This window comes from Notamacropus eugenii, chromosome 3, assembly GCF_028372415.1.
Source record: "Notamacropus eugenii isolate mMacEug1 chromosome 3, mMacEug1.pri_v2, whole genome shotgun sequence".
Classification (NCBI taxonomy): Eukaryota; Metazoa; Chordata; class Mammalia; order Diprotodontia; family Macropodidae; genus Notamacropus; species Notamacropus eugenii.
Window position 1 is genome coordinate 276903200 of NC_092874.1, and position 26591 is coordinate 276929790.

Here is a 26591-nt window from a genome sequence, read left to right on the forward strand (position 1 = left end):
ATATACAGGGTAGGAATAGGGATTACAACTGTGATTTCATTGCTATAGGGAGCTCCCAAGGAGGAAGTGCCCTGTACCAATGCAATTAGGTACCTTCTCTGCAACTTACAGTCTTATAGCACTGCCTACAGCAGTGAGGAGGCAGAGACTTGTCCAGAGCCACAAAGCCTGTACGTGTCAGGGGCAGAATCTGATGTCAGATCTTCCCTTCACAACCACATCTCTGTCCCCTATGCCGACTGCCTCTCTATTCATGTACATTAGTGTGTGTCTGTATATGACCGAATAAACATAAATGTATAGGCATATAATTTATAAATGTTGTTCAGTCACTTCAGTCGATTCCAACTCTTTGTGACCCCCCATGAAATATTCTTGGCAAAGATACCAGAGTAGTTTTTCATTTCCTACTCCAGTTCATTTCACAGATGAGGAAATTGAGGCAAACAGGGTGAAGTGACTTGCCCAGGGTCACATAGGTAGTCAGTGTCTGAGACCACATTTGAACTCAGACATTCCTGACTCCAGGCACAACACTCTATCCACTAAGCTACCTTGCTGTCCCTCAATTTATAACATGTCTCTCAATTTATAATAAGACATACATATATTAGGAGTATGCTCAATTTTTTTCTCATGGGGTATGCAATCAAAAAATTTTGGAGAGTACTACTATAGACTTTTATTTGTATGTATAACAAAAAAAAAAACCAAATAACGCAGGTGTGTGCATGTTTAGCAAACAAATATCCATGGAACACTTGAAATGGTCTCCACTCTCTCCCCTGTCCTGGAATGAAGAACCACAAAGCTTTATTTTACCCATAGTTGCAAATATTATTCTGCACAATAGCTAAATGAATAGGCGGTTTTGAAAAAACTCTCACTCGCCCCAGGCTGATAAAGTTAAAAGTAAACAATCCCAGCTAACTCCTCTGTTATGATCTGCACTGGAATGCAATGTGATCAAGCATCCCCATGATGACCTAAGCAGAATCCCAAAAGGAGCTGCTCTCCGCTTTCACTTTAAAGCACTGTATATGACCTTATACAAATCTCTTGCTCTCTGTCTGAATATTTTTAATGATAAAATTAATGTTTCTGACAATACCACATTGCCTTAGCTCTTGAGGATACAATAAGAAACAATCAATAAAATGAAAACTATAACAAAATGAAACTAGAGTTACCTGTGACTCACATAGAGTAACTTAGAATTCTATGCAATCTGGGGCTGTGGTTTGGAACAAGATAGTATTTGATTACAAATCAGCAGGTAAGTATCTTATGAAAATACCAGAGGGCAAAAGCACCTTCATACACTAAAGCTGAAACTTCAGAAATCAAGCCCACTGACATATTAATTACTCCAGCGATGAGGTTTTTACAAGGCTAAAATCTGAAGATGCTCCATCTCCTGAAGGACAGGGGACTGTCTTTTGACTCTTTTTGTATGCAGCCCTCATGGCAGTATCTGGCACATAGTAGGTACTTATGAACTGCTTACTGATGTAACTGAGACTATCTGAATCAGGAGAGCTTTAAACAAGGAATTAAAATGTTAACTACCACTCTATAAGCTCTTACGTGTTTAAGATCAGCATTTTCAATCTTTTCTTTTTCTGCGTCCTCATTAGCCATCATTTGCTGTTGAAGCTTCATTCTAAAAATTTGACAATGAGACAAATAATGTTAAGACAGTATGACGAATTAATAATTTAGAGTCCAATGGTAGGTTTTTAGTAAAGTCAGATATTGAAAGGTCGCTCCTTCTTTACCGAAAGACCATCCTGCCCAGTCACTGCACTGTACCCCACATACACTAGGGGAAACCTCAATCCCCGAGGTGCTGGTCAACACAAAAGTAGGAAAGAACATTTTAGATCCTGTGAGAGGGGCAAAAATACCAAAGCGTCTCTACAGACAGAATGGTTAGCCTTAAGAGCAGAGTATTATGCCTGCTTTAAATGTTTCTATCTCTTTCCTCCTTAAACTCAAAGCATTTATTTTCTATGCCACTCACTGGGCCATTTGTTGATCCGAGAGAGTGAGGCATTGTGAATAATAGTAGACTTACAACCAGGAAGATGTGGGTTCATATTTCACCTCTAGCACTTGATAATTCCGATCCAAGCAAATTCATTTAACCTCTCTGAAAACTCCACAAAACTGATCTAAGTCACAGTTATAGTCTGCTGTAGGTAGTAATGGAGTGCAGTAACTTGGGAATGAGACAAGCATTAGAGTGTGACTTTGGCTGCAGGAGACCACAGACACCATGGCCCAGAGCGTGAAGGGCCCCTCTGCCAGGGAATCTCAACAAGGAGCAAACAAAGCCTGGGCTCTTCAGCATGAAGGTGCAGAGCTAGCTAAAAACAGGGGGACAGGAAGAAGGGAAATAGACAATAATCCTAACTGTGACAAAGACTTTATAGTGAGTTTCTCTGATAAAGGTGTCTTCTCTCAAATATATAGAGAATGGAGTCAAATTTATAAGATTATAAAAAGACATGAACAAGGAATATTAAAAAAATCAAAGCTATCTATAGTCGTATAAAAAATGCTCAAATCACTATTAATTAGAGAAATACAAATTAAAACAACTCTGAGGTACCACCTTACACATATCCGATTGGTTAACAAGACAGAAAAGGAAAATGATAAATACTGGAGGGGAAGTGGGAAAATTAGGACACTAATGCACTGTTAATGGAGTTATGAAGTGATCCCACCATTATGGAGAGCAATTTGGAACTATTCCCAAAGAGCTTATAAAATCATACATAGCCTTTGACCCAGCAATATCACTATTAGGTCTATATCCAAAAATCAAAGAAAAAAGAAAAAGATCTATATGTACAAAAATATTTATAGTAGCTCTTTCAGTAGTGGCAAAGAACTGGAAATCAAAGGGATGTCCATCAACCAGGGAATAGCCAAACAAATTGTGGTATACGATTGTGATGGAATACTATTGTGCTATAAGAAATGTTGAGCAGGATGGTTTCAGAAAAACCTGGGAAGACTTACATGAACTGATACAAAGTGAAGCAAGCAGAATCAGGACAACATTATACACAGTAACAGAAATATTTTATGATGACCATCTGTGAACAATTTAGCTCTTCTCAGCAATACAAAGATCCAAGACATTGGATGGACTTATGATGAAAAATGCTATCTCCCTCCAGAAAGACAACTGATGGGAGTCTGTATGCAAATCAAAGCATACTTTAAGAAACTTTATTTCCTTTTTTTTGGTCTGTTTTCTTTCACAATATAACTAATGTGGAAATGTTTTACATGACTGTACATGCGTAACTTATATCAAGAAGGTTTAATTCTCAAGAAGGGGAGGGAGAGAATTTGAAACTCAAAATTTTAAAAATCAAAGGTTAAAAATTATTTTTACATGTAACTGGAAAGATTTTTTTTTTTTAAAGTTATCAATCACCTAAGATAAAGAGCTCATCTCAAACCTCAACTTTCTTGACCTCTCAGTAGCATCTGACACTACTGACCACCTCCTCCCTCTTCCTAGATAATCTGAGTTTTCTTAACCACTTTCTCTCTTCATTCTCCTCCAACCTGTTCAAACAATCCTTCTGAGTCTCTTTTGCCAGACCTTCATCTGCACTACACACACTGACCGTAGGTGCCCTCCTCCAAGGCCCTCTTCTCTTTTCTCATTCTGCTATCTCACTGGACCTCATCAAAGCCAATGGAATTCAATTATCGTCTTTATGAGTCCCAGGTTTCTTTGGCTCTACTCTCCCTTCTAAGTTCCAGTCCGGTATTCCTGGCTTTCTATTGGGCATTTCAGATTGGATTTCCTAAAGGTGCCTCAAAACATAACTCTTGTATTTTGGCTATGGTGTTCTTAGGAATTTTCATTTTATGACTGCTTTCAGATTGTTTCCATTATCCCTTTTTCCTCTGATTCTAATAAGTCTGGACAGTTTTATTTCATTATTTCTTAAACTATGATATTCAAATTCTTTCTTTTTGTCATGGCCATCATGTAGTTCAGTAAATCTTAAATTACCTATTCTTGATCTGTTTTTAAGTCATGTACTTTTGACAGTACTTACATATTTATAATATTACATTATTAAATGCTTGTTGTCTACAATAACTCCTATTTTTTCAGGCTTCTTTGTCTTACTATTTCTTATTGTCTCATGGACTTAATAAATCCTGTTTATCCCATTCTAATTTTCAGAGGGTCTAATACTGAGGTAAAGTTTGTACCTCCTATGCTAAGTTAATTCACTTTCAATCTGTCCTTCAAACCTGTCATTTCTTTTCCAATAATTTTCTCTAGCACTCATTTCATTTATAATATCATTTTAACTCTTTTTAAAAAAAAAACTCTTGCTTTATTTCTTCAGGGAATTCTAGTGATTTTGTGGCTAAGGCTTGCTTGTATGTTTTCGAATTGGTTTCTTCTTCTGAGTGTGTCTTGGGCATCCCTTGATCCATAATAGCTTTTTGTCACGGAAACCTTTTGTTGCTGTTGTTTACTCCTTCTTACAGTTTTACTTCCCAAACTGGGACTTTATGGTAAGGCCATGGTTTGTGCACTTCTAGTGGGAATGCAATCCAGGGACTCATTTAGTCCTGATTTTATTTTCTGGGGATCTTGCCAATGTGTTTTCCAGGTAATGACTGTATTCTTCAAGGACCTTCAGCGCAGCTCAGATGAAAGAGATGAGAACTTCCAATAGGCCCTAAGCAATCCAAGTTGAGCTTTCCAGATTACAGATCCTGCAGTAAGTCTCAGCAACACAACTACAGACTTGCCTCTGGGTGAAACTCCAAGAGGCAGATGTCTCTCAGCCGGAAGGCTCCACAAGATGAAAGCAATAGAGCTGTGGGTCAACTCCTGAAACCACAGTCATAGCCCAGGGATGTGTCCTATCTAGGTCTTTGGGCCACAATGCCAGAGATGTAAGCCCATCCCTATGCCAGTGGACTGAAGCCAAGATTCATCTTTAGGGTCAGAGCAATAGAACTACAGTCCCATCGCTCCTCCACAGATCTTGCCATGGTCACTTATCTCTAGGCTAAATTTGTGATCTTGGGATGGATAAATGACCAACTGTGGTTTCTCCTTAGATTTCCTAATCACTTTGCCAAGGCACCCTTCTTAGATTTTTGTTGGAGTAAATGTGAGGAGAACTGGGCTACACAACTTTCTCCTACTGCATCATCACCTTTCCCCCTAAAGCCTTCTGAAATTCCCTATTACTGCCAAGTACAACACCATCCTTCCAACTGCCGAAGTTCACGTCTTCAGAGTTATCCTCAGCTGTTATCCTCTCACTTATCTATCCCACATATATATCTGTTGCCAAATGTTGTAATTTCTTTCCTTCCATCTCTCATAAGAATCCCTCTTCTGTCTACTCACAGTCACCATCCTAGCTCAGGCCCTTATTACCTCCCCCTAAGACTACTATAATCACCTTCTAATTGTTCTCCCTCTCCTCTTTGCCCTTCCACGACTCCAATTCATTCATCTACCCTACTGACCAAAGAGATTTTCCTAATAAATGGGTCTGGTCACGTCACCTCCCCCCAACTCTGTTCAAAGAGCTCTAATGGGCCCCTATTACTTCCAGAATCAAATATAAAGTCTTACATGTGAAGCTTTCCATGAGATGGCTCCTTACTACCATCCCTTTTCAATCTTCTTGCATTTTATTCCTCTCCACACATCCTGTGATTCAATCATATACTCATACTACTTGCTGCTCCTGGAACATGAAATTCCTGTTTCTTGACGGTGACTTTGAATTGTTTGTCATGCCCAGAATGCTCTCCTTCACACTTTCAGAATCTTAGAATCTCTGGTTTCCAACAAGACCAGCTGAAGAACTTCCCTCCCCAGAAGAATATTCATGGTCAGAGTTGTCCTGTAACCTTACTGGGGAGGCTACCTGTCCATTCAGGGGAACAGACATAAAGATTAATGAAAGTTTTTCTGATTTCACAACAGGTATTGTTCTTTGTTTAAGTTTATAAAGAAAGACAGAGAAAAGAAGGCATCTGAGGCAGAGCCAAGATGGCGGAGTACAAAGACACATAATACTCTACAGCTTCCCCCATAGCCTACAAAATACCTGTAAAAATGACTCTCAACAAATTCTAGAGCAGCAGAAGCCACAGAAAAACAGAGCGAAAGAGGTTTCCAGCCAAAGGTAACCTGGAAGGCCGACAGGAAAGGTCTATCTCACGGGATGCTGAGCAGAGCAGAGCCTAGCCCTGGCCACGCAGCACTGGGAAGAACAGGACCTAAACAGACCTCTGGGGCAGAGTTCCCAGCAGGAAGGGTCCCAGATACTTCAACCCACAAGTGACAAAGCAAGCTCCAAAGGTCAGTGTGGGAGGGCTTTCCCAGCTGGGCCAGAGGGGAACAGAGTTCTTCCAGCAATAGCCCCAGGCGAAGGCAGCAGCAGCAACAGCAGACTGCAGGAAGCTCTGGTGGCTGGGAAGCAACCTGGGTCCATTGTCCAAGCAGCTCAGCTTAAAGCCTCTGGCAGTAGGGAGCAGCTGATCTAAACCCCAGCCCTGATTGACAGCCCCGCCCCCACTCAAAGCCCAGGGAATCAAGCAGCTGAGTCAAATCTGAGCCTTGAATATGATACTGGGGAGGCAACAGGACCACCCTCTTGACAAAGGACTCAAAAGTCAAGTAACTGGCTGGGAAAATGCCCAAAAAAGGGAAAAAAAATAAAACCATAGAAGGTTACTTTCTTGATGAACAAGTGTTTCCTCCCATCCTTTCAGATGAGGAAGAACAAGGCTTACTGTCACAGGAAGTCAAGGCTCCTACCTGAGGGCCTCCAAAGGGAACTTAAACTGGGTTCAGGCAATAGAAGAGCTTGAAAAGTGAGTTAGCAGCTTGCTAAAGGAGAATCAAAAAAATGCTAAGGAAAATAACACTCTTAAAAAGAGGCTTAACTCAATTGGAAAAAGAGGTCCAAAAAGCCAATGAGGAGAAGGAAGCTTTAAAAAGAAGAATTAGCCAAATGGAGGAGAAGGTTCAAAAGCTCACTGAACAAAACAGTTCTTTGACAGAGAGAATTGAGTTCAGGGAAATGAATGAATTGAGATAAACCAAGCAGTTAAAAAACAAAACCAAAAATTTGAAAAAAACAGAAGATAATGTGAAACATCTCATGGGAAAAACAACTAACCTGGAAAATAGATCCAGGAGAGACAATTTAAAAATTATGGGACTACCTGAAAGCCATGATCAAAAAAAGAGCCTAGACATCATCTTCCATGAAATTATCAAGGAAAACTGTTCTGATATTCTAGAACCAGAGGGCAAAATAAATATTGAAAGAATCCACCAACGACCTCGTGAAAGAGACCTGAAGAGAGAAACTCCTAGGAATATTGTGGCCAAATTTCAGAGTTCCCAAGTCAAGGAGAAAACACTACAAGCACTTAGAAAGAAATAAAATGAGTATTCTGGAAATACAATTAGGATAACACAGGATCTGGCAGCTTCAACATTAAGAGATTTCCAGTCAAAGGCAGCATGAAAGGCCAACAGGAAAGGTCTATTGCACAGGGTGCAGAGCAGAGCGCAGCTCACAGAGTCCAGCCCAATCTTAGCCATGTGGCACCAGCAGGAACAGGACTGTAGCATGCCTCAGGGGTGGAATTCCTGGCAGCAGCTGCGGTTCCCAGATCCCTCAATCCACAAATGCCAAAAACAGCTTCAAAGGTCAGTGAGAAAGTTTTTTCACCTGTGTGAGAAAGGAGCAGGGTCCTCCCTTAGCCCTGGCCCCAGGCAGTGACAAATGCAACAGCAGCAGCTTTCATTTTTGGAGCCCTTGGCCTAAAGTCCCTGGGGGAAATATCTCACTGGAAAAACAGCTGACCTGGAAAATAGATCCAGGAGTGACAATTTAAAAATTATGGGACTACCTGAAAGTAATGATCAAAAAGAGAGCCTAGACATCATCTTTCATGAAATTATCAAGGAAAACTGCCCTGATATTCTGGAACCAGAGGGTAAAATGAATATTGAAAGAATCCACCGATCACCTGAAAAAGATCCAAATAGAAAAACTCCTAGGAATATTGTAGCCAAATTCCAGAGTTCCCAGATCAAGGAGAAAATATTGCAAGCAGCCAGAAAGAAACAATTCGAGTATTGTGGAACTACAGTCAGGATAACACAAGATCTAGCAGCTTCTACATTAAGGGATTGAAGGGCTTGGAACATGATATTCCAGAAGTCAAAGGAACTCAGACTAAAACCAAGAATTAAAACCCAGCAAAACTGAGTATAACACTTCAGGGGGAAAAAGAATGGTCATTCAATGAAATAGAGGACTTTCAAGCATTCTTGATGAAAAGGCCAGAGCTGAATAGAAAATCTGACTTTCAAACACAAGAATCAAGAGAAGCATGAAAAGGTAAACAGGAAAGAGAAATCATAAGGGACTTACTAAAGTTGAACTGTTTACATTCCTACACAGAAAGATAATATTTGTAACTCTTCAAATTTTTCTCAGTATTTGGATAGTTGGAGGGATTATACATACATATATACATACATACATATACAGATAGGTAGATATAGACAGAGGGCACAAGGTGAGTTGAACAGGAAGGGATCATATCTAAAAAAATAAAATTAAGGTGTGAGAGAGGAATATATTGGGAGGAAAAAGGGAGAAATAGAATGGGGCAGGTTATCTCTCATAAAAGAGGCAAGAAAAATCTTTTTCAATGGAGGAGAAGAGGGAGGAGGCGAGAGGGGAAAAGTCTTACTCTCATCACATTTGGCTTAAGGAGGGAATAACATGCTCACTAAATTGGGTATGAAAATCTATCTTACACTACAGGAAAGTAGGGGAGAAGGGGACAAGTGTGGTGGGGGGGATGATAGTAGGGAGGGAAAATGGAAGGAGGGAGCAATTAGAAGTAATCACTGTAGGGGAGGGATAAGATCAAAAGAGAGAACAGAATAAATAGGGGGCAGGATAGGATGGAGGGAAATACAGTTAGTCTTTCACAACATGACCATTATGGAAGTCTTTAGTAAAACTACGCATATATAGCCTATATTGAATTGCTTACCTTCTCAGTGGGGAGGGAGGAAGGGACAGAAGTTGGAACTCAAAGTTTTAGGAACAAATGTTGAGAATTGTTGTTGCATGCAACTGGGAAATAAGAAATACAGGTAATGGGGTATAGACATCTATCTTGCCCTACCAGAAAAGAGAGAAGATGGGGATAAGGGAAGGGAGGGGTGTGATAGAAGGGACAGCAGATTGGGGGAAGGAGTAATCAGAATGCATGTTGTTTTGGGGTGGGGGAGGGGAGAGATGGGGAGAAAATTTGGAACTCAAAATCTTGTGAAAATGAATGTTGGAAGCTAAAAATAAATAAAATTTTTAAAAAAAGTAATATTAAAAAGAATCCCTTAATGTACATTGTGCCCTAGGTGGCTCCAACTGCCATGACTATCCTTAATCCCAACCCTAATTAAATTAAGGGCTACTAGTATGTGATTTGATAGGAACACCAACAAGAAAAACAGAAAACCAAGCTATCCAAGTCCAGTAAGCCTAACAACAAATTGTAAATCCAAAATAAAAATGAGTGCTAAGGAAATATGATCTAAGTGGTGTCAAACTCAAACAGAAATGGGGGTTCCTACAGGCTGTGTGATGATTTAGTTTTAAAATGTACCATTATTGATGTTTACTGTACTTTTATTTATTTTGCTAAATATTTCCCAATGTCATTTTAATCTGGTTCAGGTTGCACTTCAATACTTCTGCTAGATCTAATTTATCCTCCACTAACCTAATTTAGGAACTAAATTATTTCTTTTGCCTCTCATTGATGTCCCTACCTCCTAGTCTCTTCTCCACTCCAATCTATCTCCACACAGATAGCTGCCAACGTGGCATTCCTTCAGCACAGATTTGGGCATGCTACTGCCCTGCTACAGATCTCCCTACTCTAGGCCTCTAGGACAAACTACAAATCCCAAAATCTGGCATTTCAAGCCATTCACAATCTGCCTCTAGCTTATCTTTCAGATGTCCTACAGGGGCCTTTGCACCTGTTGTCCCTGAGCTCTTTCCCACAGTTGAAATGCCTCAACACCTTCCTTCAGATTCTTATCAAGGCCCATCCCATCCCCATATTTTCTCACAGTGTCCTGTCTCCCACCCCATTCTAGCCTTTGTATTTATTTGTGTATGTTTACCCTCTAATGGAGTGTGATATTCTTCAGGATACAGACTATCTTATGTTTGTCACCAGGGCCCAGCTCACAGAAGGTACTTCACAAACACTTATTAAACGAATGACTGAATATGACAAGCAAGGAATGAATTGAGCGGGTGCTTATTTTTAAAGGGTAAAGTAATTATCCAGATCTATCAGCACTGGCATTAGTGAAATACATTTTTCTCACTTCCCCTTCAGTGTCCCCTCCACCAGCTGCCCAATCTTGTCTCTCACAGGCCTGAGGTCTGAACTGGCAATCTTGAGTATTATTGCTAATCTTACTAGTAACAACTCACTAAATTCTTCCTTGAACTGAATTCTAGAAAAACATTTTTCACGTATTCTGGTTTCATAAAACATGCTTCTCTTTTTACCTTTAACTGTCAGAAAATTTAAGAACAAAATTTAATATCCAAATATAATAGACTTGATTTTGGTGCCAGCACTATCTTCAACGGAATATTTTTCGGTTTTATCTTTATATGTCTGACCTTCAGCTCAAAAGCCACTTTTCCACATGAAAATTTAAATAAATTCAAGCTCACTTAAAAATAAGAATTCACAAAGCAGGTTTTAGAAACAACCCCTCCCAGGGATATTTGCATTTTAATGTGGCATACCTGGACCAAAACGTTTTTTTACACCTGAAGAAAGAAAAACCTTCTCGAAATTGTCTATCAAGAATTATGGCATTCAAAGGATGTTGAGCTAAATTAGTCTGGTGTTAAATGGGGAAAAGAGGGAGTGATTTCTGTGGAAAATAGAAATATACAGGAGAGCTCTGCTTATCCTTCAAGAATAGATAATTTTTCCAGTCCATGTGCCCCTCTCAGTGACGCAAATGACAGCTCCTCAATGCCTTAGTAGATCATATCCATTAGTATCAAAACAACACATAAATAGGGGGCCAGCCTTTTGGTGAAGAGTCTCTCTGATCTTAGTTAGGTTGGAGATCTTCAACACATGTATCTGCTTTTATCCGAATCTGCACAGAAGATAAATTCAGAAATAACTACTCTTTCTACAAAGGATTCACCACAAAATTCCTCTAAACAGAAAGCTCATTTTGTTCATTTAAAATTTTTCTATTTTAAAAATTTCACATACCTGGAACTTTTCTGGAACATATCTACTGTGTGGTTAAATAAAACGTAAACCAGAAAAAAAATAATTTTTCAATATACCAGAAAAAATTCCCTAGCAATAACAAAACTGAATTTATTGGCTGTCTGAAATTATCATTTGAACTTTTAAAATAATAAATTCTGAAATGAAAACTAAATTATTTTTTAAATATCTAAAAAAGAACTGGAAGATATAGCTGACCTTATGAATCACAAATGTGTTGTTACGAAAAAAGTCAACACAGTACTACGACATATTAAAAAGAAATATACTTAGGAGCAAAAAAAATTACAAAAACAGAAGGGGAAAAGACTGACTAAACCATAAATACAGGGAAGCTTCATTGATGCAGTCTAAAATGTTTTTAGAGAAACTGCTTTACTACTATTAAGACCATCTAGGACTTATAAGTAGCTAAGAAGACTGGAGGAAAGCCACTGACATCCTGCTTTAATGAAGTGACAGGAATGATTTATAATTAACAAACCAAAGCAAAAGCCCAAGCTACTTATGTAAAAATTATAATACCTATATAAAAGGTCTCATACTTTGGACTTTTATACCTAAGTATTCAAAGAAGTTTAATAAATACTTGTTGATTGATTGATAAATGCATCCTTTTATAGTTACATAAAAATTATTTATTCCCCTAAGCTGGAAACATTCCTTTATATTATTCAAAAGTTTACGAGTCTTGTTTTCCACTATACTTCCAGCTAGTCCCTTTTAAACTGTCACATATTCTCTATCAGTGATGTCTAAATTAAGTTTGTGTGTTATTTTTTCTTAACCACACAGTCAAAAAGAAAAAAATAACAGATGTAGCTAACCTTTTGAGTCTGAAATGCAGTACGGTTAAAAAACCAGTGAAATCAATATTGAGATATGTTAGATACACTGAGAGATACGTGCAAAAAACCTGAAAAATAATTCTCGCACTGCACTTATATATAAAATCCTTTAAATATATAAAATTTCTCCTTTAGAGAAATAGAAAAGGATATAAAATAGTAACCAAAATGATTAATGGGGTGGAAAATAATCCCTGTAAACCAAGGTTAAAACAATGGGGGTTATTTTGCTTAGAAAAGAAAAAAATTAAAGATCAAATTCATTACTGTATGCATAAATGGAAGATGTTTGTGAATGTCGGCAGTAATTCTCTATATCTACAGTAAGAGGAGAGCAACTGGAGAGCAATTACAGCAGGAATGAGCCTAAATGAACAAGGGAATGACTTTTTAAACAACTGAGGAATAAACCATTCAAACAGGCTCCCTAAAAGAAGGTACACACTCACTTCCCAGAGATTGTCAAGAAGATAATATACAATCACGTGGCTTTACAATCATGTGGCTTTACAATCATGTGGCTGGCCTGGTTTTGACACTGACACTCCTACAAGCAGGGAGCTGTATCAATTAACATCTTTAGGTTCCTTCTAGAATTATCATTCTAGACTCACTGACTTAATACTAAGAGTTAATCCTCTGAATCAAAAACCTCACTTCCAAAAGTCTACTATACTCTTTTCATGTAATGAATGTGATACCTCAAAAGAAGATTATTTGGCTTTAAAATGCCCAGTTAGAAGAGTGACTAGAGCTTTAGAATAAAGGAGATACAAGACCCAGATGTAACCTAATAGTTTGCAGCTCCCTTTTGGCCGCCTCTTCCGCCATCTGTGAAACCCGCATTTTCTCTTCACACTGATCCTTTTCAGATTGCCTCCAGACATCTTGTTCCACTTTAGTTTTCTCTAAATCTGCTAATTTGTTCTCAAGTTCTAGCCTAAAACGACAGATGATAATTATGTTAAAAGAACCACAATAAGGATAAGACGGCAACAAAATGTTTTCATTTACAAGGAGATTTAAAACAAAACAAGGTATTTAAGTCCTTACTTTTCATCTTGCAAAGCTGCTAGTTTTTGGTAACCTTCTTCTTTGGCAGCTTGTACTTTTCGTACTAATTCACGGTCCTTTTCTAATAAAAGTGTTTTGTAACGTTCAATAGCTGACTTGAGGATTTCATTGTCTGACTGCAGTCCTGGATGGTTGATTTTTAAAGAAGGAAAAAAAACAAGAATTGTCTTCATCATTACCATTAAGTTAAAAATTGGGCTTAGAGGAAGCTCGAGTTCCAGGAGTCAAGATGGTGGAGTGATTGGTAATTGTTCCCTCCCCTTATTGACCTTGACGAGCCCAGAGAATATCTCCCTGGGAAAAACCCTAGAACAGCAGCAGAAGGGGTAAACAGTCCCTTAGCCTGGGAGGCTAAGAAGATCACTAAGGAGGGTCCCTTTTGCTATGGCTGAAGGGGACTAGTGCAAGACCACAGCTGTCCCAGACAGCCCCATCTCAGCAAACCAGAAGAAGATCCTGAGCCCTAGGGAGGTGAACCTAGCAACCACCAACACCAGGACCCCAGAAGTGCCTCAGCACCCCAGAGGACTCAGGAAGACACTAGCACAGAGGGGATCACCAACTGCTGAGCATGCCTATGCTCTAGCTCGGCAGAGGATACCTCCTGGGGCCAGACTGCCCCTCCCCCACACTTAATGAGCTAGCTCCAGGGTAACTACGGAGAAACCCAAAAACACCTCACCTGGCCTCTGCTTTCCAACACCAGGTAGCTCAGCACCAGGTAAGTTGCGGCATTTTAGCTTCTAGCTGAAAGAACCAGAGGCCACAACACACAAAGACTCAAATTTTAGGCAAAAGAACTGTGGGACAGAGCCCTCTGTGCCCCAGTTGCAGAGATCTACTTTAAAAGGGGGATTATCATGAGTAAGAAGCAAAGCAGAAAAGACCACAGAATCTTTCTATGGGGACAAGGACCAAAATACAAATACTAAAGAGGTCAGCACTGAGACTATACTCCCATTTGAAACTTCAGAAGGTAATATGAACTGGTCTCAAGCACAAAGAGTATTCCTGAAAGAGCTCAGGAAGGATTTTAAAAGCCAAATTAAAGAAATAGAAGAAAAACTGACCAATGACTTTAAAAATATGAAAAAGGAAATCACAGAAGAATTTAAAAGGATAATTGGACAAATGGAAAAGGAAGTAGAAAAACCTAAGTGGAGAAAATAACTCCTTAAAAGGAACAACTGGACAGATAGAAAAGGAGATGCAAAAGTTAACTGAAGAAAACAATTTGATAAAAATTAGAATCGGGCAAGTAGAAGCTAATGAATCTATAAGACATCAAGAATCAGTCAAACAGAATCTAAAGAATGAAAAGGTAGAAGAAAATGTAAAATATCTAAATGGAAAAACAACTGACCTGGAAAACAGATCCAGGAAAGAAAATCTAAGGATTACTGGTCTACCAGAAACTCATGATGAAAAAAGACCCTGGACAATATCTTCCAAGAAATCATCAAGGAAAACTGCCCAGAAGTCCTAGATCCAGAGGGCAAAATAGTCGTCAAAAGAATCCACAATTCACCTCCTGAAAGGGATCTCAAACTAAAAACACCAAGGAATATTGTTGCCAAATTTCAGAACTATCAAGTGAAGGAGAAAATACTGCAGGAAGCCAGAAAGAAATCATTCAAATATCAAGGAACTACAGTCAGGATCACACAGGATCTTGCAGCTTCTACTCTAAAAGATCGAAGGAATTGGAATACAATATTCCATAAGGCAAAGGAGTGGGAACTACAACCAAGGATTAATTACCCAGCAAAGTTGAGCATAATATTTCAAGCAAAGAGATGGACATTCAATGAAATAAGGGATTTCCAGACCTTCCTGGTGAAAAGGCCAGAACTAAGTACAAAATTCGATCTTCAAAGGCAAGTCTCAAGAGAGGCATAAAAAAGTAAATGGGAAAAAAAAACCTGTTGCTCAGTATGGACAAACTCCTTACATCCCTATAAGGGAAGATGATTCTTGTTAATCTTGAGAATTACATATTTATTATGACATATAAAAGGGATATACACAGATAGAGGGAGTGAGTATAAATTAAATGATGTGATAATAACAAATGTGATTTAAGGGTGGGAAGGGGTTGTAATGGGAGATGTGAAAAAGAGGAGGCAGAAAAAAATAAATTCCATCACAGGAAGAGGCACAAAAATATATTACAATAGAGGGAAAGAGGGGAAGGAGATGAGCATTGTTTGAGAGGTACTCTCATCTGACTGGATTCAAGGGGTGTACAACAAACTCAGTTAAATACAGAAATACAACTAGCTCTACAGGCAGTAGGAGGGGAAGGGGGAAAGAAAAGGGAGGGGAGGCTAAAAGGGAGGGAAGAAGTAGTAAGGGCAAAGGGGATTAAAAGGGCAGGAGACTGAAAGAAGAGAGGGAAGACTGAGAGAGGCAGTGGTCAAAACTTAAAACTCTATTGTGAAGGGGAAGGGAGAAACGAGAACTAAAAGCATAAACAAGGGGAAAGAGGATGGAGGGAAAGATACAGACAGTAATCATAACTGTGAATGTGAATGGGATGAACTCTCCCATAAAAGGGAGACTGATAGTAGAAGGGATTAAAAACCATAACCCAACAATATGTTGTTTACAAGAAACACATTTGAAACAGGAGCAATCACACAGGGTAAAGGTAAAAAGTTAGAACAGAATATTTTGTGCTTCAGTTGATGTAAAAAAAGCAGGGGTAGCAATCCTAATCTCAGACAAAGCAAAAGTAGAAACAGATCTAAATCAAAAGGAAACTATGATGCTAAAAGGCACCATAGACAATGAAGTCTATTACCAAACATATATGCTCCAAGTGGTACAGCATCCAAATTCTTAGAGAAGAAGGGAGTTACAGGAAGAAATAGACAGCAAAACTATACTGGTCGGGGACCTCAACCTCCCCTTCTCTGACCTTGATGAATATAACCTCAAAATAAACAAGAAAGAAGTTAAGGAGGTGAATAAAACTCTGGATAAGGGAGATATGACAGATCTCTGGAGAAAACTTTTTTTTTCTCAGCGGCACATGGCACATATACAAAAATTTACCATGTACTAGGCCATAAAAACCTCACAATCCAGTGCAGAAAGGCAGAGATAGTGAATGCATCCTTCTCAGATCATAATGCAATAAAAATTGGACTTAGCAGGCATTCACAGATGTTGTTTAAAAAAAACAAAAAATACAATTTTGCCAACTCACAGTGAATGACGGTCCCTCTGAACATATAATTTCAATTTCAATTCTTTAAAGGCTCAACAAATTCACCTTAACATAAGAAAACTCAAAGAGAATAAATCTTAAGAGTTAATCTATGTCAACTCTTAAAACTAAAAATATTTACATATATTTCACCTTCATCTTCAAAGTCCCATTCAAGGGGTTTTCATTATGAAAAGCACCGTTATAAAAAAATTTCGCCTATAAAGAAGACTAAGTATGGAATTACTGCAAGACAAAGGAAAAGGGATAAATTTTCATCAGGTTTGATAAAAAAGACCCATTTCTTGTCCCAATGACTGTATGAAGAGAGAAAAAAAAAATTACATTGACTTTTTGAAGTCCCCAATGCTTTCCCAAACAAAGACTTACTCTAACACTTAATTTTTAGTTTTCCTAAAAAGACAAATATTCTATTTCACAAATACAAAAATAAAGGCACACATATCTAATTCAATATCACAAAACTCAACACACAGAACTGAAAAAAGAACCCTGAGAAAACTTAATAATCATGTATAACAGCAACTTAAATGGAAAGATCTTTCTCATTCATTAATAGGCCCATATGATCTGCTTCAATCACCTGGAGGCCTAAGATACATGTGGTGGGAAGAGCTTGCTAAACAGGTGGAACAGGAAGGGTGAAACAGAGCCGAGGGGAAGAGACTGAGCATGGTCCAGGCAGAGGAGAGAGGACGCAGGCAGACACAGCAAGGCTCAGGCTCCTGAGTGCTTGCTTGTGAGAACACCCCAGCAGAGTAGGGAAGCTTGGGATTGGCTTTGCCTTCACTGTGACAATATTTATTAACTTCTTGGTCACCATGACAGATTTGGCTTTCTAAATAAATGTCTAAATAAATGTTTTTCTTCTACCTTCTATATGGAAAGTCTTTTATACTTTGTGCCTGAGAAATATGCTGGCATATTCATAGTCACCACCAGTGCTATGAATATTGCCTTGGCAATACATCATAGTTTAATATTAACTAGAAATAAATAATAAAAACCATTTACGCAAGCCAGCTCAATTAAGTGATCCATGATAGCTGTGTCTAAATAATTCAGAGGTAACACTTTAGACAAGATCTAAAGCATCCAGGGAAGAGTGACATGGTCCTCAGCCTAAAATGGGAGCTCTATCTCTAATCAAGTGGAGCACCCAAGATGAACTGGACTCTAACACCATAGCTTTGCTCTGAAACATGGAAGCCTCAGACCAGCAAAGATCTGGTGCCAAATCAGTCTCCTAAAGGATAACCAGGAGTGCATCAGTAAATGTAAAGCAAGCACAACACACTTTTCATCTTACCCTGCGTTGCTAACACTTTCTTAACTGTGGACAATCAGCAAAACAATAAATCAATCCCTGGTTTATAGCTTTAGCCGATTTTTAAGGTAAAAATGGTCACTCTGAAAATTTAACAATCAAGCTATTTCAACCTGGTTCCTTCCCAGAGGACAATCTAGCCCATAGCAATCTCATGACATCCAGACTGCCACAGTTGTCTTAAGGGGAAGGAAAAAAAATTCATGAAGGTAGATAGATCCCTTCATTTGGGAGGTGCCATCTAATTCAATAAATCTGACGTGATATATCATATTTACCAAAAAAAAAAAAATGGGGCTAAGGAGTATCTCATTTACTATCAGATGACGAGAAATTCAGGAGCACATAAAAGTTCTATCATAGTTCTCAAGTATCAAGTTCAATCTTTGCATGAAAAATGAAAGAGGTCATAGAATAGTGAGGACAGAAAAAAATAAGTCATATGCCCATAGCCTCAAAATAAGTTTAAGACAATAAAACCAAAAAGATATAGAGCCTAATTGGAAATATTTATAACCAAACCATCTAGAGATGTTACAATTTAGTGCAAAAATCAACATTCATACAAAGTGTTATGAAACTGGATTTTGGTACAAATAAAACCAAAGTGATATGATTTGAATACTCTAGATCTATCAATGGAGGCATAAACCAATTAAGCTGGAAATTTGATTTAGATTTAGACTTTCTAAAGAAAGACTTACCATCCACTTGACTTTGAATCTTGTTCCTTTCTCTTTCTATTTCACTCTTCGCTCTTGCTGCCTCCAGTTTAATATCTGCTATTTCTAATTTGTTTGAATGTTTAATTTCTTCAACCTGTTGTTAATTTGAAAGTAAAATTATTAGCCATTTTCTTATTGATGAAAGAACACAGAAATAATCTCGCACAGCTGTTGATGAGACTATGCTTTGGCTAACAGCAAACTAGAACTTCAACCAGCAGTCCCAGGTTAGGAGGTCATTTAAGTGAATTCATCCAGTTCATAAGATCCAAGATTGGAGTTTAACAGCAAGTGTTTAAACAGCCAGTTAACATGTTTAACAGCATTAAACCTTGTCATTTAAATCTATGTCATTTTAAAGATCAAGAGAATCCAAAACACTTCCTCACCAAACAAAGCCATGGCCTGATGATACTCATTTTCCAATTATTTCCCTCTAGCCTAACTCTCTCTGGGTTAAACAGTTAAACACCGTATGTACTATTGTATCAACATTCTTTGTGTAAACACGTATGTAACAATGAAGTTCATTATTGAGTAACTCCTCAATCATCTGTCTTCTACACTAAATAATTTTGATGAGCAGATTCCATATTTTTTTAGTTCTTTCATTTTCTTCATTCTTTGAAGCATTTCACCTGTTTCTTACACGATGATTCTCGGTTACATCAGTAATGTACAAAACGGCAATATTGCCTTAGCTTTATATAGCACATTTTATATATGTGTGTATATGAACTTAAATAATATCATCTCATTCTTAAAATAGTTTGATGGGGTAAGTAGGCTAAATAATTTTTTATTGGCAAAGAAGTTTATTAAATTTTTGAACAACTAATTATTAGGAAATTCTTTCATTTTATATAGATCAAAATCTACAACCATGTACCTTTCACTGAATGGCCTTAGTTTTGCTATCTGTATTCACATAAAATAACCTTCAAATATTTCAAAATAATAACCATGTATTTAAAATACAGTGGATAGGGCTGAACACATTAGTTAGTAGATGTCTGAATTTTCTCAAGTACACTGAAACTATTACCTACTATGATTTGGACACTCTAGTGATATTAATGAATCTTAAGATTGCATTAACTTTTTAAAAATTTTTAAATAATTTTTTATTGATTTATTTTAGTTTCCAACATTTACTTTTTTATAAGATTGAGTTCCAAATTTTCTTCTTCCTCCCTCTGTCCTATCCTTCATCCCCAAGGTGGAAAGCATTCTGATACAGGCTCTACATGTACATGTATGATTATAATTAAACGTATTTCCACAATAATCATGTTGTGAAAGAATCAGAACAAAAGGGAAAAGCTACAAGAAAGAAAAAACAAACCAAAAGAAGTATTATTACCCCTATTTTATACATGAGGAGGCTTCTGCTCAGTGAGGACTCAATGTCACAAAGCTCATGTGATGAAACAAGAACTTTAACCTAATCCTTCCAAATCCAGTGTTCTCTCTCTTAAACTACAAACCCTAAGTAAGTTCCCAAATAAAGGTTTTAAGTCTCAGATTCTGTGACTCCATATGTAAAATGTGAAAGGTGTGGGACAGGCGAAAACTAAGAAAACTTATTTCTTGACAGTGAGTGGGGCCCAACATGTTAATCTGAGAAAGAGTCTCAAAGACAAGGAGGGACAGAACTAGAGGCAAGAGAACCTCACTGGAGAAAAGGGATGTCTGCCATTAAAGATCTCAGCTGCTCCAACAAGAAAAGTTAAATATAATGACGGCTTAAAAGAAATAAAAGAAAAGGCAGAAGAATTCAGAGAGTCCTCGTGGTTATTTCCAAAAACTGCCAGGGATAATGCCAAATGAACTGGTACACTTAAAAACAGCATTAAACCTTGTGCTTTAAATATAAAAAATGGAGCTCATTGACATCCACACTAATGTACAGCGAAGATAGCTGCCTGAATTGAAGCAGGCTACCCAGATCTCCTTTACCTACTCTGGCAAAAATCTGAAATTCACACCAAACAAAATGATCAAGAAATTCAGTGAGAAATTATAGTAACTTCTTCCTGAAAAATTAGCCAGAAGTTCACAGACAAGAAAGAGGGAAAGGGGCCACTGCAAAACCAGCCTATGTATAGGCGAATGAGCCCATTGCAAGCCAGCATGACTGTAGACAAGCCAGAGACACACGTAGCCTGTAGGAGTCTGTGTCCAGAGGTAGCAAAAAAGAAAGAACCTGAGGCTCCCCAAAGGAGGTGAAAAAGCCAGAAGTCAAAGTGGTTTGTCCATCTTTTCATGTGAGAAATCTGTGGCCTAATGACTTCCTATCCTTTCTCCTTCCTTGAGCTATATCCCTTCTAATGGTTCCTCTCCCCATCATCATGCCAGTGGACTACAGCAATTTACAATTATTCATTCTAGCTTCTTCCGTCCACTGACAACATGAAGAATTGACTTGTTTCATGGAGATGTTAAAGGCACACTTTACATCTAAATGAGTTACTGAAAATTACTGCACAAAATAAACTGAGCAGTACAGGGAGACAACAATTCTGATCCCTAAGGCTACATCTGAATGCCTTTATAGAAGAAACATGTATTAAGAAGTTGAGATTTTAAATAATATTTCAAAAACATTGTTCACAGTTTTCTTTACAACTTGAAATTGTCAACATTTTCCAATTTTAACAAATGGTTGTTTGCAATGCAAAGAAACACCTGGGTGTGTCTGATATCTAAGTCAACGAAATCTGGGTAAACATCTGTTGGATTTTAAAGTAGATCTTGAATCCCTGTGACTAGAAATAGCTTATCAAATGTGATCCCATATATCAAATGTCATTCCCTACAGAAGGAAACATTAAGTTCTCAATCATGGTGTCTGATTCTGGGAATAACATTTTTTTTTAAAGGAAGTGCACTTTGAACTTGATCTATGTGCCTATAGTGAGCTTTTTTGTACCAATGGTGAGTTACGTATATTTTATCTATCACCTAATGCTTTTTGTAACCAGAGAAGCACTGATTTTGCAGGATGACTTGTTGGGCTTTAGGGTCTAGAGTTTCCTCCTTGTGATGCTCATTCTGGATCACAGGGAGATTGAACTCACCACATTTACAGACTCATTAGCCAACTGAGCTAAGTTAAGGCTACCATGTGAGTCTGAGTGACCAGAATCATACATTTCTGAATTCTTGGGTAATTATTTCTAGCTATTATTGCCATTAATTCCCTACATATGTGTAAGATGCTGACACCCATGGGCTATTTACAGGCCACAGACATGCCAAAGGATTTCGGATTGCCAGCAAAAAACCCCCATGAAAAATGTAGAGGATGTAGCCCTTTGGTGGGCCACAAGTTGTGCAACCCTGCTATAATTCCTATGCAAAGTCTTCTATTCTGCCATTCTTGAAGTTAAAAAAAGTTTATTCCTATTATTCCAATCTCTTAAGATTTCAATCCTGTCATCCTTATGCTTTTTTCCTCTCTCTAGGCCCTACCTCCCTCTTCAGAATAGCATAAAGAAAGAGAAAGAAGTTGCTAGACACTCATTTTTTGTAATGGATGCACTGTTTCCACTCTATTGCCCACCTTCTCTTCCCCAAGCACAAGTTTGGACTCCTTTTTACACTCTACCCTTTGACGTGGGAATCTGCTTTGTCCGTGAGCACTTACAGAAGGGAAGTGGAAATCACCAGGACCACACAACTCGGTTTCATGAGAATAGGCCAGAGAGACAAACACCACTCCCTTTTTGATGGGATTATTATACTGATAGATCAAGGAAAAGCCCCAGAGGACTTCATCAGGGCACATGACAGAGATATGTTGCCTAGAAGATAGTATAACAGAGTATATCTGAATTTATTTGAGTAACTGGACTCAAAGAACATTCATTAACAAACAAATCAAAAGAAAATGACCTCTGATAGAACATAAGGGAGAACTGTATTTAGTCACATATGTTCAATACTTTTACTAGTGACTTGAAAGAAGGCAAAGATTACTTATCAAATTTGAAGATTATACTGAGCTAACATTTTGGATGATAGGGTCAAGACACAAAAAGATCTCAAGACATCTATAAAGATAAAATTTAATACGAATAAAGGTGAAGTTTTACACTTAGGTTCAAAGAATTGCACATGTACATGACTGAGGAGGTGGGAGGGAATAACCAACAGTTCTTCAGCAAGCTGTACATAACAAAACTGTATGTAACAGAAATTCATGGTTTCATATATTATCTTCTTTCTGTCCTATCCTGTACATGGAAATTCCCATTTTATTTACTGTTTAAGTCTAGAATAAACAACAAACAGTACCTGCAAAAAAAGAGCTAAAAATTTCAACAGACTGCACATTCAATGACTCGATAGTATCATAATGGCAAATCAAAATTGCTAATACTGTCTTAGGATGTATTAGATAAATAGAAAATATAAACAAGACACAGTTCTGCTGTACTCTTCCTGGTCAGACCCCCTCTGTGTTCAGTGCCAGGCACCACATCTTAGGAAAAATATTAACAATCTGGAGCATGTTCAGAGGAGAGGGATGCCCAAGAGAGGAAAGGGAACTAGAGAAAATGCTGTATGAAGATCTCTTTAAGAAATTAAGAATGTTTAGTATGCAGAAAAGAAAAGGCTTGTGAGTAGGTCAGGAGAGAAAAGTGAAGAGAGAAGACATGAATGCTGCAGAGGCAGATTCTGATATGATTAAAAGAAAATCTTCCTAAAAATGAGAGTTAGAAAAATGTGGAATAAGCTAATTTTTTAAGATAGTTAGATGATAGAGTCACAGATTGAGAGCCGTAAGGGCTTATCTAACTGGTATCAAACTCAAATAAAAATAGGGACCTTTAACCCATACATAAGGATTCCTTGGGGCTCCATGTTGACTTAGAAAACCACATTTAAACATGATCTCTGTTCTATTGTATTTTTATTTATTTCATTAAATATTTCCCAATCCTATTTTTGTCTGGTTCTGGAGTATCGTGGGCTGAATATCCCTGCTGTTTTGATACCTCTGATCTAGTCCAAACCTTTAATTTTACAGACAAGCAAACTGAAGCTAAAACGACATTTGTAAAGGCCACCTAGACTACTGCAGTAAATAGGAGAGCTGGGATTCAAACATGTCTTCTAACTGAAATCCAATACTTTTTCCACTGTAGCATGTTTACCCTGGATATGGCAAAGAGGATTTTTGTTCGTGCGCAGGCCCTTCTAATGCTGCAATTCTATGCTTTTATCATTATATTCTCCATTTCCATTTATTCTCAAGTATGTATGTCTAATCTTACCTTTGTACTATTTACATGTAAATAGTACCTTCCCATTCACATATTTGTTGGGAGAAAATTACTTTAAAGAGAAAAAAAGCTTCACAGAAAGATACATTTTTTTTGTTTTTATATCTCAAAGTATATTTTACAAATAAGTGGAAAACTTTTGTCTGAAAATTGCTCACAAAGCACTGAAGCCATTATGTCATTTGAAAGAATAAAAATACATGCAGAGAATGGAGAATGTAGCTGGAGCTTACTCACAACACACTATATACCGTTCTATTTACAAAGATCACTTTCCCATTCTACATCAGCAAAATAATTTTTACTGCATTTGCAACTTCACAGAACAATTCAAAGACAGATGAATGACACTTTTCCTTCAGTCTGAAAATATATTTTAGAATGAACCAGAGCTCTTACTTTACTGGTCAATGAAGTGACTTCTCTTTCAGCCTTGTGCAGTTTACTAATTAAGAGGGTGTTTTGCTCATTAGTTGATTGTAGTTCTTTCTCCACTCGATCATATTGAAGCTTGGCTGACTGTTTTTCTGCCTTGAGTTAAAACAAAATTATATTTTAAGGTTTAATCTTTATTCTATTTTCCTAACTGATCTAAAATACAACAAATTCAGGTGAAGAATGTTTTTGGTGTAAGACAAACAACAAGTAACAAAATGCAGAAGTAACAAATATGTCAAAATTGCAAAAGCTTTTTTCAAGAAAATACAGACATTCACACATATCTATGTATATAAATAACAGAAATCAAGAGATAAAGCTTTCTTATTGTACTACAATAGTATCTACCTTTCCAACCATCCAAAACATAGCCAATAACCAATACATATTGGAAGAGATCCCTGAGCAATCAAAATAAATGTTTCAAAGACCAATACTCCTTAGGTCCTCACTCAAAGATCCCTTACTTTTAGTGATTTACAAAGAATCCTAATCAACTTTGCTACCTGATTTGGAACTCTAAAGCAGACTACAGAAGCAGCAAGTTAGAAAGCGGGCAGGAAGCGAAGGTAAGAAACAGGAGCTGAAATCCTGAAAGAAGGGGGATGTATGAAAAGCAAATACAAAGTAAAGCAGCCTCAGGTTTGGTTTGGTTTGGGGATTTTTTGTTTTGTTTCAGTATAATGATAAAAGGTCCTAAGTATCTCTAAAGTAACTGAGGACAGTTTCTCACAACCTATATCCCAGAAATAACTTCTATTTCCAGTTTTACCACTTACAAAGCAATGTGCCCAAAACAACCCTCTAAGATAGGCAGCTTAACCACCAACCACTTCATAGTTAGGAAAACTAAGTCTCAGAAAGGATAAGGGACCTGCCAGTGGCCTGGCTCTAGAATCTACCTTTTGACTTCAAACAAGTTCAGTGTTCTTCTCATCAAAATGATAAATATAAAGAATACCCTTATTCATCAAGAAATGGCTAAATTACTGGGAGGTCCCAAGGAACTGGAGCTGCAAGTGTACTTCAGAGATAACCTAGTTCAATTCTCTCATTTTAGAGACGAGAGGAAAAAGATCCAGAGACAGAAAGTAACTTTGTTATGGTGAGAGCAGATGAGACAGAACTGGAACCCTTATGTTTCGTATGTTCCGTTCAAGAAGGCAGTAATGTGTTTTAGAAATACTTATGGAAGTGAATGCGGAAAACTAAAAATAAATAATTCACTTAGAAATACTTTCACACATGATTTTTTAGTTAAAAAAACTGGGGTCCCATAAAGGGTAAAGTTCATTCAGATATACAGAAAATTAGCTTCCTTAGTATATCTCAGGATATATACCATTTTCAATGGTATCTAATCAATGTTTCAAATGGTATCTAATGAAAAGTTTCCAGGTAATTAAAATTATCAAGTGGTAAATTATATATATCCAACAAACAAATTCAAATTATAAAGCAGTTTCACTCAATGGCACCTTTGTTCCCATCCATAGCTAAGAAAAAAAATAAAAGGAGGAAGGCTTCATAGGCAAGGTTGCCTCTCTGATCATGTTCTGAAGGAAGCCATGACTCCACTGTTTTGTATCTTCCTCCACTCAGCATCTGGTACATAGTAGATGCCCAATTAATGCGTTTTTATTGAACTGGTTGCTAAATTCCTTTGAATGACCAATTTATGCACCGGTATAAATTGTGTTCTCTCTTGAGCTTTTCATCTTCCTTGACCCTTTGCGTCCTCCATCACCACTTCAGTAAGCAGCCTCCCACTGGAAGCTCAAAGGATATCCGTTTCTAAACTCCACTGCTACAGACTAAGGGCCACCAAAGGCCAAGCAGCAACAATGGGAATGCATGAAACTGAGCATTCCTCAGGGATCAGAAAGTCTTTTGCTGCCCGATTCCGATGGGATGGATATTACAGGGGTAAATTCAAGTCCACTCATTGGGAGAAAATTTTTACAATAACAACATGGTAAAGATGAACAATTTGGAAAAACTAAGAATTCTGACTATCCATGATTTCAAAGGACTGATGATGGATATGGTACCTATCTACGTTCTGACAGAGAGGTGAGATTCTCTCAGGACATGAACAATTTTTAGACACTGTCAATGTGGGGCTTTGCTTGGTTTGACTAAAAATACATTATAAGAGTTCCGTTTTGATTTTTTTCTCCCATGTGGAAAGGGTGTTAAGAAGGGTGTTAACAGAAGAAGTAAAAATTTTTTTAAAATCAAGTGCTTTATTTTAAATAT

At 37.6% G+C, this 26591-nt stretch overlaps 1 protein-coding gene across 7 annotated transcripts in view; it reads right to left on the bottom strand.

Annotated features, from left to right (window-relative positions):
- Positions 1 to 26591, bottom strand: part of CEP83 (centrosomal protein 83) — a 124876-nt gene that overhangs the window by 13073 nt on the left and 85212 nt on the right. For 6 of the 7 annotated variants that reach the window (XR_011977346.1, XM_072655593.1, XM_072655591.1 and 3 more), the window contains 5 exons: positions 24294 to 24425; positions 18583 to 18697; positions 13299 to 13443; positions 13036 to 13185; positions 1588 to 1663 (listed from right to left, as the gene is read on the bottom strand). Coding sequence is in view for 6 of the 7 variants with exons in the window: in XM_072655593.1 (XP_072511694.1) it covers positions 1588 to 1663; positions 13036 to 13185; positions 13299 to 13443; positions 18583 to 18697; positions 24294 to 24425 (618 nt within the window). In the remaining variant the exon portion in view is untranslated. Of the gene's footprint in view, positions 1 to 1587; positions 1664 to 13035; positions 13186 to 13298; positions 13444 to 18582; positions 18698 to 24293; positions 24426 to 26591 lie in introns of those variants that run through there. The other variant, XM_072655594.1, reaches the window with a different exon arrangement.